This window comes from Sturnus vulgaris, unplaced genomic scaffold (assembly GCF_052056855.1).
Source record: "Sturnus vulgaris isolate bStuVul1 unplaced genomic scaffold, bStuVul1.hap1 Scaffold_198, whole genome shotgun sequence".
Classification (NCBI taxonomy): domain Eukaryota; kingdom Metazoa; phylum Chordata; class Aves; order Passeriformes; family Sturnidae; genus Sturnus; species Sturnus vulgaris.
The window spans coordinates 6,395,343-6,412,934 of record NW_028276185.1 but is presented as its reverse complement, the minus strand read 5'-3'; the positions used below and the strand labels follow the sequence as shown (position 1 = coordinate 6,412,934).

Below are 17,592 nucleotides of genomic sequence, written 5' to 3'. Positions count from 1 at the left end.
CCACCTGGTTTTTTCCACCACTCTTTGTTCTTTTGTTTCTTCCCAGGACCTCTCACTGGTTACTTCATGTTTGCTGCTGATTTCTTCTTCCTTTTGAAGATGAAAATGGTAAAAGTGTCTTTGACCTGCCTTGCTGGATATTGTGAAGAGGAACAGTCATCTACTGCAAGTGGAAGTGTCACAGGTGGAGCAGAGTTCTGTGAGTGCTGTATCAAACCAGACCTCGTCAGACCTGCCAGAACAACTGGTCCATGCTGCCCTTCACTGCTCTGCCTGTTCCCCACTGTTTCATGCCAGAGTAATTTAACTGCTGTTAATTGGGTGTGTGTTTCACTCGAGCCAGTCCAGCAGAACCAGCAGAAAGCAGCCCCAGAATGAATGGGGCTCTGCAGAGGAGCCCCAGACTATTCATCAGCCTGCCCGCAGAACTGGCTCCAACTCTGAACCCTTGTGACCACACTCTGAAGAAGACACACTTCTGATATTTCTGGGGCACTTATGACTGAGGCACTGCAAGTGCTTGTGCAGGGAAGAATCCCAAAGTTCTTTCTTACTTCAGGAAAAAACCTGCAGCAGTGCATACCCAGCATCTGCTATCAGCACATCCTGGCTGCACGTGCAGGAGAAGCAGCAGCAGCATTGTACACGTGGGTTTGTTAAGCTGAACTCCCTACACTTTGAACAGTGCTCATCACAAACATATTTAATGGCACAGCGATGCCATACATTTCTCCTAAAAGCCTCCCTTGTAATTAACTTTGCTAGAAAGTTAACGCCGAGGATGAACGAGCAACTTCGGTCCCAGTCCGGAGGTGGAGGGGTTCTAAACACTGACTTTCCGAGAGCAGCATCTCTCCTGAAGTGCTCGGGGCCACCCGAGCCGCCGCCGGGAGCGCGGTGCAGAAGCCGGCCCGGACTCAGCCGCAGCGCCGGGCACCGCGCATCGCTGCTCTGCAGGGCGGCCCGCACGTCCTCCAGCAGCTGCCGCAGGCTGCCCTTCTCCTGCTGCAGCTCGGCCATGCGCTCCTCGGCCCGCTCCAGCGCCACCATCTCCTCGCAGCGCTCTCGGGAGCAGGGCCCCGGCGGCCGCCGCTCGGGCTCGGCGGGGGCTGCGCGGGCGGATGTGGCTCTCGATGTGCTCGCCCTCCCGGCCCAGCGGCAGCCGCGGCCCCGCGCGGGTGCTGAAGTGGCCGCAGAGCCGCGCGTGGAGCTGGCGGAAGGTGAGCTCGGCCCAGAGCCCGTCCCACAGCCCCGCGCACTCCTCGGGCTCCGCCGCCTCCTCCGGCGCCAGCGCCCGGCACAGCGTGCGGGACTCCTCGCCGGGGATGCGGCCCGGCCCGGCGCAGTCCCGCTGCTGGAAGATCTCCTGCAGGGACTGCTCCGGGCCGCTGGCCAGCACGACCATCTCGTTCTCCACGCCGCGCTCCAGCCCGTAGCGGTGGGCGAGGGCGCTGAGCAGCCACTGCGTGCGCCGGGCCGGCCGCCCGGAGGGGTCCCAGCCCTCAGGCGGCTCCATCGCGCCCGCCCGTCCCGCGGCGCTGCCCGAGCATCCTGAGCGCCGCCCGCCCGAGCGCTCGGCCCCGGCCCCGGCACGGAGCGCCCGGCTCGCCCCGCACGGAGCCGCGTCCGCCTTTGTCCGGCAGGAGCAGGGACTCGGGCAAAGCGGGCAGGTGCCGCCCTGCTCCCTTTGTCTGCCAAGCCCGAGCCCCAAGTGTGGTTCTTATTTCTTAGCTAATTTCTCCCTGGTTTCTCTCTAACACAAGCAAGACAATAGCATGGCACAATCCAGATTGACAAGTAAGGCTTGTGAATGAGGGAGTGCTTCCACTAATTAATAAACTCGATGTGCTTGAATGTCGACCTTGTGTTCGCTCAGGCTCCTGACCTCTGTAGATGAGGTGACTTCCTGGTGTTGGTGTGTGGATGTTAAGAGGTCTGTGTTAGAGATGAGTAAGTGTTCAACTCGTTCAAACGAGCTGCCCAAAGCAGTGATTTTGGTCTCTCTTTGCCTGGGGAGCAGGACCGGCGTTATTGAACGCAGGCAGCAGCACGAGCAGGGCTCCTCCAGCAGCAGGGACACGCCAGGAGCCAGAGACGACCGGGGCACCAGAGGGGACCGTGGCACCAGAGGGGACAGTGGCACCAGCCGTGCCCGAGGCCTGAACAGGCTGCCAAAGTCAGGCGGTGCTGACAGGCTGCGTTAACAGCCCAGGCAAGGCGTGGTGAGGAGCCAGGCCTGGGGGCCACCCAAGGAGTCCTGTCAAGAGCAAATCGTTCTAATATTCTCTCTAGTACAAAAAAGGAGCAAACCAGTCCAGCTGATATGTGAGGAAAAAGAATTCTAGTTCGTTTAAAACGCTGCTTAATACAGGGTTGGGTTTCTTTTGGGTGAACTGATGCTAATTAATATTTGCTCCCATATGATGGGGTTTCTCTGCAAATAGGCCTTGATGGGAAATTTCTGACCACCTTTGGTTCTGCTCTTTCTTAAGTTGAGCACCTGAGAAGCTTTGTTGAGGAATGGAGAATTGTTTGTAGCTCAGTATTTTCTCAGGAGAAGCCTTAAATTTTAGCACAGGAGGAAGGAAAGGCAAAGGTTTGAAAGCCTTCCCCTGCTGAAGTGACACACTTGGAGAGGAGTCTGAGAGGAGAAGTCCCCTCAGGCACTGCCAGGGCTGTTTGCCTCCTCTGCAGGCTCAGTATTCTGGGGGTCCCACAAGCCTCAGTTGCTACTGTATTTTCCTCTGAATATTTCTTGTCGTGCAGTACACAGGGAGAATATTTTGTGCTAGATTGTCCTCTGGGCTTTGAGGTGAATCTCAGTAATTGTAGTGATTTTCCTGTCCAGATGTACTTTTTATAGATTGTAAGGAAAAGGGAAGAGGTACTATAGAAAATCAATTGCTCAAAATATGAGTGGCCATCGACACTAAAAATAAAGTCTGAAGTGAAGAATTATTTTGTTTTCCCCTCGATAGTTGGTGTAAGTCATGCAGTGTTAGAAAAGTTCTTTGAAGAGTTTCAGCCAGCACCCAGCTGTATGCAAGTCAAAATAGCAAAGGATGAGACAGGGCACGGGAAGCATTTTTAGCCCTTCCTGTTGAAGGCACAACAGTATGAAAACTGCCTCTGGATGTTATCCATAGGTACCATGTGTTATTTGCAGAGAAGAGCAGATGTCCCAAGCTGTTGGTGGTCCAAGTCCTGCCGTGGCTGGCCCAGTTTCTGTCCTAGCAGGACCAGGGTGGCTGGCTGGGCAGGGGAGGAGGTGGGGGGATCTCGGGGGGCTTCTGCTTCACGGCCAGGCTGGGGGACCGTGGGGGAGGCAGGGAGGGCTGGTGCTCTGCTTTCCTGGGCGACTGCTGCTGCTGAGGCCGTGTGTGAGAGCTGTCAAACCGGACGGTCCTTGGGCTCCCTGGGGGCGAGGGAGAGTCGCGCCTTCTTGGCCGGGATGGTGGAGCTGCAGCAGGGCGAGTGTGGAGAGAGGAGTGGCTGAGGCCCCAGCTCACACAGGGACCCTCCTGCACAGCATGGCCCAGAGCTGGCAAGGCTCCCCAGCATGGCTGGAGCTGCTGGCACACCTTGGCCCAGCTGGACAGCTGCCCCTCAAGGCCCTGGCGAGCAGGGGATGTGTCTTAGGTCACAGATGTGACCAAAAGTACAAATTCTATCACCATCTGTGGGGCAGTGATCCTTATCTCTGTGTGAGATATCCTCTGCTAATGGGCCATCTGTTAAAAACCAGGTGGGGCAGTGTTCTTTATCTTTTCCACAACCCATCCTTCCTCCAGGAAGATATCTTCTGTTAATGGGCCATTGAGTGCCACTGCATGGCTGATAAAATTCCATCATCCCATTGGGAGATGCTCCAGCCAAGGGGAGAAGCCAAGCCTTTCCTACCTAGATTAAAACTGAGATTTGGAACATCAGAGCAGCCTTTTTCCACTGGATTCCAGAGGAAAACCAGACCCTTCTATATCATCACTGAACCTTCAGAAGAAAACTGCACCCTTCTACAGGACCACTGCTTCAACTGAACAACATCATCCAGGAGGACTGCAGCCACCATTTAATGGGACTGCTACCAACACCCTGACTGATAGGGAGTCAGGTTGTATTCTGACTAGGTCAGTGTTTTGGGTTTGTTCTTTGTAATACTGTATTTCTATTTTAATTTTTCCTAGTAAAGAACTGTCATTCCCATATCTTCGCCTGAGAGCCCCTTAATTTCAAATTTATAATAATTTGGAGGGAGGGGATTTACATTTTCCATTTTAAAAGAGGCTCCTGCCTTTCTTAGCAGACCCCTGTCTTTCAAACCAAGACATCAGGTGTGGTTACTGCGCTAGAGAGAGAGGAAAAGGAGACAGCAAAGACAGCAACACACATGGGTCTCTTTAGGGTAAAAAAGACTAACTTTATTGAATGCAAAACCCATATTTTAAGCATATTATGGAGACTTAAGACAGGATAGTAGCTCGTTGGATAACTGGGAAAAACATCCATGAGACCATACCTTAGAATGTGTCTCACAGAAAAACACCAGGTGTTAATCTTTCTTGTGAATACCATTCTGTTTTGACCGGATTTCATTCTGTTTTGACTAAATTATCATCCTGGGAGATTTTCTCCCCAGCTGAAGCTAGAACCAACTTATCAGCCTGGGAATGAAGCTGAAAAGCTCCAGCCTGAAAGTAATTTTTCAGGCTGTAATTTTCCTAGCTTTCTAACAGTGTCCACAAACAGATATGTATAGTCCTTGCATGATTCCCCACAAAACAGCACACTAACCACATCGTACCAAGCACTCTCTTATCTCTTACATTCCTTCTTCAGAATCCCACTTACTCTTGCCAAGGCTTGCAGCCTACTATGGCTAACACATCTATGTCACTTGTTACAAGCTGAGCTCTGCTTCCAGTCTTGCTCTTTAGCTGCATTCCCACAGTTCTTGGCTTTAAAACGCAGGAAAATGGGAAATTGATCCGTTAGCAAGAGCTGTGCATGGGTGGGAGCACTGGGATGAGCTCTGCTGGCAGATCTCGGTTTCCCAGGATGAGGGAAGGGGCCGGATCCAGCTCCATGGATCGCTCAGGCAGTGATTCCTGCTGGGATGAGAGAAAGTCACGGTGTCACCCTGTCCCTGTCCCCATCCTGCAGAATGGACCTGGCTGGAGCCCATGGAGAGCGGGAGCTGCTCCGGAATCCCACCTGATCCCGCTCCAATCCTGCTCCATCCATCCACCCACCCACCCATCCCACCTAATACCTCTCCATCTATCTCACCCAATCCCTCTCCATCCATCCCAACTGATCCCTCTCTGGAATCTCTCCCTGATCCTGCCCCATCCATTTCAACTGATCCTACCCCATCCATCATCCACCTATCCATCCATCCATCCATCCATCCATCCATCCATCCATCCATCCATCCATCCATCCATCATCCACCTATCCACCTATCCATCCATCCAGCCATCCACTATCCATCCGTCATCCATCCATCCATCCTAAATGATCCTGCTCCAGAATCCACCCCCGATCCCACTCCACAATTCCATCTGATCCTGCTCTGGACCCCTGCTCTGATTCAGAAGCCCTCCCTGATCCCAATTTGTCCATCCTGCCCGATCCCCCTCTGATATCCCACCCTGATCCCGCTCCGTACCTGCGGTCAAGCCGTTGTTCCCAGGTCATTTTCTGCAGAAAGAGAAGATCCATGAGATTTCAGCACGGATCATACACTGGGATTAACCCCAGGATCCATCCTGAGATCTGCACAGAGGGGATCCAGAGCTGGATCCACCACTGGTACTTACTGGCTGTCGTGTTGTATTCATTCCTGTCCCTCTTCCCTGTGGAAAAACATTGTCGGTGGCATAGGATTCCCAGAACAGTGCCAGGTGGATCCGTGCCCCATCCCGACCCCCATCCTGTGTTACCAGATTGGCGCTTCCAGACAATTAATCCAATGAGGACAATGAGGATGATGATGGCAGTGATGATGGACACAGTGACCACCACGGTCACCAGATTCCTGCCAGCTGTCGGCTCTGGGAAAAACGGGATGGTGAGGAGGGGGAGGGGAATCTCCATTTGGGAATTCCAAATTCCCAATTCCCACATTCCACATTCCCAGCCTCACCCCAAGCGTAGATCCCAGGCTCCAACATTCCGGGATGCTCCACCCGGCACCGGTACTGCTCCCGCTCCTCCAGCCGCGCCTCGATCCTGGCCCAGGTGTGGAAGGTGCCGTCGCTGTTGGGAACGATCCCGCCCCACTCCGTCTCCTGATCCCAGATTTCATCCCCCTTCATCCAGTTGACTGCGATGGAGCTGGGGTAGAATCCGTACGCGTGGCAGGACAAGATCAGCGTCCCCTGTTCCTCTTTTCCAGACACATGGACATCAGGGGGCTCTGGAATGGGATAACGGTGAGAGACATCCATGGAATTCCATGGCAATGGGATGGGGGTGAGATCTAACCATGGAATTCCATGGGAATGGGATGGGGGTGAGATCTGTCCATGGAATTCCCACTAGAATTGGATGGGGGTGAGATTTGCCCATAGAATTCCTACAGGAATGTTCCCAAGTTCCTCATTCCTAAATTCCACATTCCCAAAGGAATTCTGCTCCCACCTTTGTGGCCCAGCTCCTTCTGTCCGTATCTGACGTATTTCTGGAGCCGTTCTGGGCAGATGTGCCCCAGGTAATTCGTCCAGCTCTCAGCATCGTTCCCTTCACGTTCCCAGCGACTCCTGGTGATCTCAGCAGCGCTGTCGGCAGCCACGAATCTCCTGGATCCCAGGTCAAAGGAGGTGAAATCCTGCCCATTGTAGCCATCCCGGTAGGATCCATGGACACTCCCGTCAGACAGGAGATCACAGCCATAAAGCTGCTGTACAGTGTGGAGACCTGGGAGGATTGTACCCACAGAGACCCATGGAATTGTGCCCAGCCCCACAGAGTCCCATTCCAGCCCTAAGGAGCCCCAGAATCTGATGGAGACCCACAGAGCCTGATTCCAGCCCCATGGATCCACATCCCAACCCATGGATCACAAGATATCCCATACGATCCTAATGGATCCCCACCCTGTGAATCCACATGAAAGCCCCATAAATCCCACCCCAGCCCCATGGATCCCCAGCCCCACGGATCCCCTCACTCACCCCCACTCTGATTGTACCAGTCTTGCAGTATATGCAGGTTCCCAACAGTGACCTGCTGCCTCCTCTCGCAGGTCTGGGTCCTCCTATCCCAAAATCCCTGTTCAGCTCCATCCTTTATCCACTGTGTCAGCGGCTCTGCCCGGCCCCGCTTGCTGTCATAGCGCACGAAGGGGATCCCATCCAGGTACCCAATCATCATGAACTGAGGGATCCCAGGGCTGGGCTCCAACACTGCCACATGCAGGTAACGCAGAGAGTGGAGAACTGGGGGGACACAGAGATTTGGGGGGGTTGAGGGGGTCATGGATCAATGAAAGAGGAACTGGGAGAGGTGGGATGGGGGTTGCATGGGGTCCCAGTGTCCAAGAATAGGGGCTCAGCATCAAGGAAAGGGGGATACAAGGACTGGGAGATGTGGGATTGGGGTTTCAGGGGATCCCTGTGTCCAGGAAAGGGGGTCCAGGGGACTCCAGTGCCAAAGAAAGTGGAGTCACAAGGTAGGGAGACCCGGGATGACTGGAATGGGGGGCTCGGGGATCCTTGATACAGAGGGAAAGGGGGGATGGGGGCTGAGAAAAGCAGGAATGGGGGTCTAAGGGGTCTCAGAGTCAAGGAAAAGAGGGGGCTGGGGCTGGGAGAGGCGGGATGGATGGGAAGGGGGATGCAGGGGGGGATTGATACTGGATAAGGGAGTGCAGGGGGGTCCCAGTGCCCGGGACTGGAAATTCAAGGGGGTCCCAGAGCCCAGAATCCCCCCTGGGACCCTCCATGACCCTCCAGGGACCTTCCTGGACCCCCTGGGACACCCCCGCAGGACGAGCAGGGGATGGAGAACTCGGGGGACACAGAGTTTAGGGGAGGGCAAGAAGCAGAAGGGGGAGAGCCGGGAAGGGTCCGAGGTCAAGGAGGAGACTGGGAGAGGCGGGATCGGGGATCCAGGGGGTCTCTGTGCCCAGGAAAGGGGTCCAGGGGTCTGGGAAAGGGGGGTCTGGGAGCTGGGAAAAGCAGGAATGGGGGTCCAGGGAGTCCCTGGGTCACGGGAAAGGGAAGTCTGGAGCTGGGAGAGGTGAGCAGATCCCAGAGGCGCAGCCTGGGAGACGGGAAAGAGACCGAGAGAGTGCGGTGGGGGAGCGGCTGGGGGAAAAGAGGAATTCCAGGGAATTCATCTGGATCCCATTGGATCCCCGCTGCGACCCCCCCTGAGACCCTTGGGACCCCGTTTCAGGAAGCGGCGGGAGTGGAAAACGGGAGGACACGGAAAGTTGGGAGGTCCGGAGGGTCCAAAGGGCGAGACTGGGTCTGGCAAAAGCGGGATGCCCGAAAAGGGGGTGCAGGGGCGTCCCAGACCCGGAAATGGAGATTCAGGGGTGTCCGAGTGCCCAGGAATGGGGGTTCAGGAGAGTTCCTGGTCTGCGATTCGGGTTTCAAAGGGATCCTGATCCCCAGGAATGGGGGTTATGGGGGGTCCCGGTGCCAGATAAGGGGGTACAGGGGGGTCCCGGTGCCCGGAAATTGGTGCTCAAGGGGGTCCGGTGCCCAAAAATGGAGGTACAGGGGGGTCCTGGTGCCGAGGAAGGGGATGGGGGGTCACAGGTCCCGAAACGGGCTATGGGGTGTTTCCCATACCCGGGAATGAAGGTTTAGGGGGTTCCCAGTGCCCGGAAATGGAAGTTCGGGGCGGGTTCCTGGTCCGCGATTCAGGGTTCAAAGGGATCCTGATCCCCAGGAATGGGGGTTCAGGGGGGTGCCGGTGCCCGATAAGGGGGTGCAGGGGGTTCCCGGTGCCCAGAAACTGGCGATCAAGGAGGTCCCCGTGCTCAAGAATGGGGTTCAGGGGGGTCCTGGTGACAGATGAGGGGGTAGAGGGGGATCTTCGTGGTGGGGAAGGGGATGGGGGCGGCGTCAGAGTTCCCATAATGGTGATCCCGGGGGGGTTCCCCTGCTCGGGAATTAAGGTTTAGGGGGTCCCCGGTGCCTGGAAATGAATGTTCAGGGGGGCCCCGGTTTCGGGAGGTCCCACTCACCGCTCGTCGCGCCCCCCGGGCCCACCAGGAGTCCCAGAAGCCCCAGGAGCAGCGCCAGACCCAGCGCTGGAACCATCGCCCCGTTCCGCCGCTGGCCAGCCCGGACCCGACTCAGTCTAGCCCCGCCCCCAACTCTGACCCCGCCCCCAGAGCAGCCTCCTGCCCCGCCATTGGCGCAGCTATTTCCTGTCCGCCAATGGCAGCCATGTTTCTCTGTGACGTCATCAGTCGCCGGGTAGATCCCGGTCTCGCAGGTTGAGACGCGGAAGCGAAAGAGACCGAGGGAGCGCGGTGCGGGGACGAGGGAATTCCAGAGAATTCCTCTGGATCCCTCTAGATCCCCGCTGCGACCTCCTTGGAGCCCTCGGAGAACCACTTGGGACCCCTGGGATCCCCATTAAGAAAGCGCCGGGAGAGGACAACTGGAGGGACACGGAAATTTGAGAGATCCAGGGGTGCAAAGGTGAAGGAAAAGGACGGGTCTGGGGTCTGGGAAGGGCGGGATGCCCGAGAAGGGGGTGCAGGGGGTCCCAGTACACGTGACGGGGGTCCAGGAGGGGGTCCCAGCACCGAATAAGGGGGTGCAGGGGGTGTCCTCATGCTCAGTAATGGGGGTTCAGGGGATCCCAGGGTCAAGGAAATGGGGTGCAGGGGGTTTCCCTTCCCGGTTCTGGGGTTCAAGGGGTCCCGATGCCTGAAAATGGAGGTTCAGGGGTGTCCCAGTGCCCAGAAATGGAGGTTCAGGGGGGTGTCCGTGCACGGGAATGGGGCTTCAGGGCATTCCAGGTCCCAGATAAGGGGGTGCAGGGGTTTTCAGGATTCGGGAAGGGGGTACAGGGGGATCTCGGTGGCCCGAAATGAACATTCAGGAGAATCTCTGTGCCCAGGAAGGGGGGTTTGCCCAGAAATGGAAGTGCAAGGGATTCCCCGTGCCCAGAAATGGGGGTTCAGGGGGTTCCCCTTCTGGGGAATGCGTGTTAAGGGGGAGTTTCCTTCCTGGAAGTCAGGGCTCAAAGGGGTTCTGGTGCCTGAAAATGGGGGTTCAGGGGGTGCTGGTTGTGGCGAATAGAAAAGGTATAAAACTCTCAGAAAGCTGTGTGAAAGCAAATCTCAGGATGGAGAAATGCAAGAATGCTGAAGATGCAAGGACAAGAAACGATGTAGAGACAGGCCTCAGGAAATATGTTAAGCAAGACAATAGAAATATGTAAGCTTAATAATGAAGCTTAATCCATTGTTTTAAGCTGTGGTAACTGAGACTGATAGCACTGTAAATTAATTAGCATATGCAGTTTGATAACCAAGATGCCTTGGCAAGAACAAACAGAGCTTTGAAGATTACAAGAAGATGGGATCAAATCTGGCTGACAGAAAAGATTTAACTAAATAGAAATGTGAAGTTTGAAATGTAAATGAAATATAAAGTTTAATGTAAGTAGAAATGTAAAGTTTGTCTTTGTGATGTTTAACCAATGAATGTAGAAAAAATTACTTACCTTCCTGAAAATGGTATATAAGCATATGTGGCTCGCAGTAAAATTCGAATTCTGATTACAAATCAGTAGTCCCCATCTCTCTCAATCCTTGATAAGCCCACACTCCAATGCCAGCTTTAGCCTGAACTCCCAAACTCAGCCCCAATTCCTGCCCTAAGGCCAACACCGTTGTTCTTGGACCTAAGCCCAATGGCAGCTCCAGTCACACTCCGTAGCCCAAGCCTGGCTCTGAACTCCAGGCCGCTGTGATAAATATATTACACTGCTGGCTTTAGCAATTGTTAGAGTGAATACTATGTGTTATATAAGGTTGACTTTTGAAAAAGAAGTTTTGTTAAAGATTAGATATCTTTTAATGAGAATGTTGTGTTGTGATACCAGTGTGGTTGTAATGTTAACATTTAACCAATGAAGGAATCAAAACCTGTTGAATGTATTGAAAAGTAACAAATGATCAGGACTGAGACAACTGTACATGCTTGGAAAAGGTGGGATGGGGGAGGAACTACTTTAAAATGTTTGAATATGTATAACATTTTGTACATATCTATTAGGCTGATGAAATACCCAGGTGGGGCAGGGGTTGTTTCTGTCCCCACCGATATGGGGGGACTGGAGCTGGCTCCGTCCCCCTCTGATTTATGATTATGATTATGATTATGATTATGATTATGGCGCAGTCCCCATTGTTATAGATGAGTAATGTGATGGTTGGCTCTCACAATTAAAGGATGAACAGTGTGTGTATGTTAAGATAAGTTTTGTGGATGTATAATGATGTTATTGTAATATATCCTCCCATAGTCCTCTTTCCCCTCCCCCTTGCATTGTTGTCACAACATGGCTCAGGCAGTCGGGGCATTTGGGGAGGGCCGGCTTGTTCCTACACCTGACCTCCAGTGCAGATGTAAGAAAGGAGTCTCCAGCAATGGACGGCAGAGAAGGAGTTCAGCGACAAGACTTTGGGAGGGCCCAGGGGCATAAAAGGCAGAACATCCATTCTGTAGGGGAGCACGTGGGGGTTTAGTCCTGTGCTCCCAGTGCTGATTTTTTTCTTTCTTCTGTCTTCCGTTGCATTTCTTGCTAAGCTTTAATAAACCTATGAAATTTTTTATAAAGTGAGCGTCGTTTGTCCGACCCTGCACTGCCGGGGTAGAAGGTGCAGCTGGAAGGAGGGAGGCGTGTGGAAAGCTGGTTTAATGGGTCTTCATTTATTCTCATTACACTGCTCTGAGTTTTTCGAGTTTTCTGCCAGAAATCTCTCCCCTCCCACACTCATCCCCTGGGGTTTGGGGCAGTTTTCCCTTTTTGGGGGAAATCAAAGCCAAGCAATGATGCTCCTAATTAGGGGATAGGAGAAGTGAGGTTCCAGGGCTTCCCGCTGAGCCAGAAAACACGCAGGGCTGGGAAAGGCGTGCCGGGAGCTGCGGAGAACTTTGTTTGTGTTTCCAGGCCAATGGCGGCTCGGGCCCGGGCCCGGGCCCGTTCCAGGGCTGTTCCTCATCTCCTCCTTTGCCCTCGCACAGCCCGGGGGGCCCTGAGAGCGCGGGCCGAGGCTGGGCCGTGTGCAGAGCCCGGCCCTCGCTGCCATTGGCTGATTGTGCCAATGTCACTCCTGGTTGTCGCGCGCTGATTGGGCAGAGCAGCAAAGGCGCCATTGTGGCAGCGTCTGTGCGGGCCCGGCAGCGGCGGCAGCGGCCGGAGCCCGGGGAGGCGGCGGCGGAGCTCGGAGGCGGCCCCAGCGCAGGTGGGAGCCGCGCTCGGTTGTGCGGGGGCTCGGGGCTCGCTGCGGGCCTCGGGGGCGGCAGGGGGCTCTGGCGGGTTGGTTGTGCCGGTGCCGGCCCGTGTTGGCGCTGGGCTGAGGGCGCTGCGGGAGCGGCTGCCCGCGGTCTCCTTCCCGCTGGGGCCTCGGCAGGAGCCGGTGCCGGAGCAGCGCTGGCTCGTCCCGGTTGCTGTGGGTGGCACAGAGGTGTCTGCCCTGTGCCCGGGGCTGTGCGGGAAAATTCCCGTGGCCAGAGGTTTGTGTGCCCAAAGGAGACAGAGGAGTCCTGTAAAAGTGACTTTCTTCGTGAACAAAGAGAGAGGCCATGCGGCATTTGCCATGCGGTCTCTAAAGCGCCGCCTCCTTTTTATCCTCATTTTCCTGCCTGCATCTCCCTCTCCCATTCCCTCTTGCTGACGTTTTTGGAAGGTTCAGATTTCCCGATCTGCCTACTGCATGTCCTCGTTAATATGCACTCCTACTATGATATTAATCTTACTGCTTTCAATCCCTCCTTTTCTCAAGAATAGTGCTTACAAATTTTAATTTCCATTGACTCAATTTCTTTTCCTGCATCCTGTTTCGTACAAGTTGTCTTGCATGGTAAAAAGCTGAGAGTTGCTGCAGCACGTCAGAGGAGGAGCAGCATTCGTTTAAGCCATGGTCTGCCAGGGAACCACGAAAACGTGTCCCATTCCCATCCTTTCCCTGTTTGGACTGGTACATGAGCTACATTCTTATTTCCTTTGTTATCTGTTTCACCACTTTTCGGTTATCATCTATTTGCAAACAGCAATTTGAATGATTTAATTTTCCACAAACTCCGCCTCTTTCTGTTAATACATAATCTGATTCCATCCCATGGTGAAATGTCTCGTTCCTCATTTCAGTGGATTGGTCGTCAGGAAGGTCAGGAGCTGGAGCTGTCTGGTTGGTTATTATTTCAAGGACACTTTTAAATCTAATTATGCCACTCAAATTATGGATGGATTTTTTGTGTCCTGATATGAATTCTTTAGGGATCCCAGGGGCTGGTCCATGGTGTTGTAGCATTTGTTCTGGTGGCCGTTCATCTTTTTCCCATTTTTGGGTGCTCCCTCCATCCAGGGCTGCATCAATTGACCACTTTTTCTTATTAAATCATCAAATACTTGGATTCCCAACTGATTTCTGTGGACTAGCAAAAACACCCCAGTGCTTTGGGGAGAGGGATGATTCCTCTCCCCAAACACTGTTTTTTATTAAGCTTCCACAACATTCTGCGTTTGCTGTTTCCCTTTGCAGCTTAACCAATTTCTGTTGCAGTCAGATATCCTCACTATGGGCTCTGCCTTTAGTTGTGCAAATTCCATCTGTGCAAGCAGGCAGAGCTGGGGGTGAGGGGCAGATGGACTCAGGGAAATTCCTCCCCCAGGTAAGAAGGCCCTTGGGCATTGTCTGCACTTTTCCTGAGCAATGTTAATTTGCATTTCTAAAGGTCTTCTGCTGGCTGCCTGGAAGGGATGCCTTTGTTCCAGAGCAGCCCTTAGGTGATTCACACCTGCACCCTCACAATCTGTTTTTTTTTTTTTTTTTTTTAACGATTTTGCATTAACTATTTATGTGTTAAAGCCTTACTATTAATACTCTTCTACGTTTGCAAAATGCAACTTAAAGGTGAGCATCGAAAAACCCATTCCGAAATTCTGCCATCATTAAGAGTCAGACACAAATATAGAGAAAAATATTCCAGTGCAAGCAAGTCTTTTCTACATCTTCTCCTAGGAGTAAAAATTGCTTGTCACACCCCTGGTCCAAATCTAAATGATAAAATAAAAGTTGGATTAATATGAAAAAATTTTCTAATGGTGTAATCTTGTCACTGAAACTGCAGGAAAAACAAAAACTCTTCAATAATGTCTTTAGTGTTAGAGTCAAGGCATTACTTGATTGTGGTCAGGATGAGCAACAGAAATCATTTCATCCACGCATAGCCCAGGTGTGCAGAGAAAATCATTCCATGAGATGTGAATTTTACTAGATTTTTCCTAAACTTTTTACTGTCCGAACCCTTTGAAATAGTGTTTATTGCTTCCAGGTTGCGTAGTTCTTAGTATTTGGTTAATTAGATCCACATTCCTGGATTTCCCTCTCAGTCTTTTCCAGACCAGGTGTCTCCATCTATGCCGGGGCAGTGTCTGGGGTGGGTGTTCCTTGATGTTTGCTGATGTTTCGTTGATGTTTTGTTGAATGTCGTTCTCTTTGTGGGAATCTTTTGGGCTATTCCCAGTCTGTTGAGATGTTAAACTCATCTCTGTTGAGTGGTGCAACATCTCTTAAAAAAAACCTTTAAAAATTTCTTTCCTGAGAGAAAGGCAAACCGAGCCTGACTAGTAAAATGAAAGGTAAAAAAAACCTTTTAAAATTTGGTATACTTTCCAACAATGGAATCGCAGGCAGCCCAGTGTGTGAGTGTAATTGAGAGGCAGAGTCCTGGGTGGATGCTGTGAACAGCAAAGTGCCAAGGCAGGCTCTGTGCCAGCCCAGCTTCCTGTGGCAGAGATTTCACAAGAGACAGGATTCTGGCCACAGACTGCTTGAAATATACATCCCTTATCTCCAGCCCGCACTAGGTGGAGAATTCCCAGGGTAAGGAATTGCAAAGATCAATTCCGAGGGAGAGAATTGAATATCTGCCCTGGCTCTGGCCAAAGGTTATAATGGCCGGATGCTTGGCCTTCAGCCAAGGGCACACACTGACTCAGAAAACAATTCCTAAATGCAGCAACATGTTGCATATGCAGAGAATCTTCAATCCAGGTCCTGCAATTTCCTATTAATTCTCAGAATTCTTGCACCTGCTTTTTAGTCCTGGATTACTTCTGAGATTCCCTGATCCCTCTCTGGGTCAATACACCACAAACCCTCAGTCAAAATATGTCCCGAATATTTAACCCTTTTCTCCACCATTTCCTCTTTTATTTCAAATACTCAAAGATGCTTTTTAGCCTGAATATTCAGCCATTTCACAGAGGCTTCTTCTACCACTTCTTGTCCTCCTGATTGCAGCAAGTCATCCACATCCTGCATTAACCCAATCCCTGGGGTGGGGTAAATTCTTGTGATATTTTCTGCAAGGCTTGCCCCAATAAGGCTGGTGCTTCCGTGCATCCCTGCAGAAGGACCGTCCATGTCTTTCCCATTTTCCCTTCTACCTCTTGTTCCCACTCAAAGGCAAAATCCAGTTTACCATCCTGTGTGAGTGGGCATCCCCAGAAAGCATCTTTGCCATCAAGGACTGAATGGTGTCAGTGTGAGGAGGGCACCTGGTTGAAGATGGTGTAAGGATGTGAGAGCCCCTGGGTGCTGGGGCCCCCTTGGGCCCTGGGGTTCATCCCTCAGAGGCTGTAGAAACTCTGCCATGGCCTTTGCCTTCCCCTTGGCCTTTTCCTCCTCCCTTCTTGCATTCCCCTGCTGTGCCTTTGTGACCAAGTGCTCCAGGGGCTTCTTCTGCCCCTCCTGCAGCCCCCTCAGTGCCTGGGGGTGCTCATCCTCTGACAGCTGCTGAGCTTTCTGCTAAATCATTCCTTTCTGCAGTGACCCAAGGAAAATGCTTAAAAGCTTATCTCGATCCTTGCCCGTCCAATCCCCATTTCCCAGCTGTTCCTTCCTGCTGCTCCTTGTGCTGTGGCTGCCGTGGCCAGCCCGTATCCCAGAGCCGGTGCCTGTCCTGCCGCAGTGTCCAAACGCGGCCCCCCCGGCGGGCAGGGCCGGCAGCTCCACGGGGCCGGGCAGCGGCCGGGGCGTCCCGCAGCCTCCTGGGGGCCGGGGGCCACTGCCGGGCCTGCAATTGCCGGGGGGTGCTGGGCTCAGGCAGCGCCCGGCGCTGAGCCCCGGCTGCCCCACAGCCCCGGCCCGGCCCCGCAGCTCCCCACAGGCCCCCAGCCCGTGCTCCCGGTGCCGCCCCTCTGCGCCCGCTCCTGCCGCTGCCCAGCACAGAGAAACCCCCTGCAATCCTGACCTCCTTGTGTGCCTGTCCTGGCAACCGGGCATACAAAGGATCTGCATCAGCTGGCAACTTCTGAGGATAAGAGCCTGCTGAAAAACATCCCCATCCTCAGAATTTTTCTCTTCCTCCTCTTTCCCTTCACCCTTTTTCTTCCCACATAGATTGCTCCTGCTGCTTCCTTGCTGAACCATATTCCTGCACACTGCCCTTCACCCAAGCCCTTCTCATCACACCAACAGCATCCACCCCCTTTGTCTAAATCCCTTCTCGACTTCCCTTATTGCCCCCCTTGGCGTCCATGTCCTTGATTACCTCTGGGAGAATGTGCAAACTCCCTCAACATGCTCCCAAGGGATCCTTCAGAGATATTTTGGGATTGTCATCCCTTTTGCCGGGATCCCTTCGTGGCTTTCCCTTTCTACCCTCCATGGGTGCCCTGCCATGTTTAGTCCCCGAAGATGCCACTGTAGTCACTGCTGAGATTTTCAGTGCTCTCTGGCTGCCGACTCTTCCCAGCCCCCCTGATCTGTCACTCGTCTGTCTCCTGGCCCCAGCGCCCCCCTGGATGGGAATTTGGGGAGGTGGGAGGGGGGGAGCGCCAAGGCCGGGCCCCCCCGCGCTGTGGTGGCGGCAGCGGCTGCAGTGGGGAGCGAGTGCGGGCGGGAGCGGCCGAGAGCCCAGCGCTGCCCCAGCCCGAGCTGCCCCAGCTCCATCGCTGCCCCTGCGCTGGGATGCTGTGGGTTTGGGGGGAAGAGGGAGCCGGCAGTGGGTGCTGGGCCTGGGGGCAGCAGCAGAAGGGAAGGAGAAGCAGGGTTGGAGAATCAAATGGTCAAATGATGCACGTGGGCGGAGAAGGTGGGATTGTGCAGGAAGTAGGGGAATGGTAGGAGGAAGACGAATGTAAGGAAGAGCAGGGACACATGAGGGGAGTAGAAACGGGAAGCAGCACAAAATTCCAAACCTCCCTATATTTACAGCATCCCTCCAGTCCCAGGGCGATGGTCCCCCCCCAATATTTAGTAGGTGACCGTAGTGGAGGATCCACGATTTTCAGAGGGGTGAATCTTGGTGTTTCTGAGCTTTTTTGGGCTAAAAGTTGGTTCTTTGTATTTTTGCTGGGCCTGAATCCTTATATTTTGCAGGGGGT

At 53.5% G+C, this 17,592-nt stretch overlaps 1 protein-coding gene across 6 annotated transcripts; it reads right to left on the bottom strand.

Moving 5' to 3' along the window:
- Positions 1-4,396: 4,396 nt before the first annotated feature.
- On the bottom strand, positions 4,397-9,315 carry LOC148217942 (class I histocompatibility antigen, F10 alpha chain-like). 6 transcript variants are annotated; one of them, XM_088158390.1, is made up of 8 exons: positions 9,200-9,315; positions 7,176-7,439; positions 6,643-6,918; positions 6,146-6,418; positions 5,943-6,053; positions 5,820-5,855; positions 5,669-5,700; positions 4,397-5,108 (listed from the first exon to the last, which is right to left on the bottom strand). In XM_088158390.1, the coding sequence occupies exons 1-7, from the start codon at positions 9,273-9,275 to the stop codon at positions 5,675-5,677; spliced, it is 1,062 nt and encodes a 353-aa protein (XP_088014516.1). In that variant the 5' UTR covers positions 9,276-9,315; the 3' UTR covers positions 4,397-5,108; positions 5,669-5,674. The 6 variants fall into 6 exon arrangements, with proteins under 6 accessions (XP_088014516.1, XP_088014515.1, XP_088014514.1 ...); XM_088158389.1 differs by having other exon boundaries at positions 4,397-5,105; positions 9,200-9,314; XM_088158388.1 differs by having other exon boundaries at positions 5,820-6,053; positions 9,200-9,314.
- Between the last annotated feature and the right edge of the window lie 8,277 nt (positions 9,316-17,592).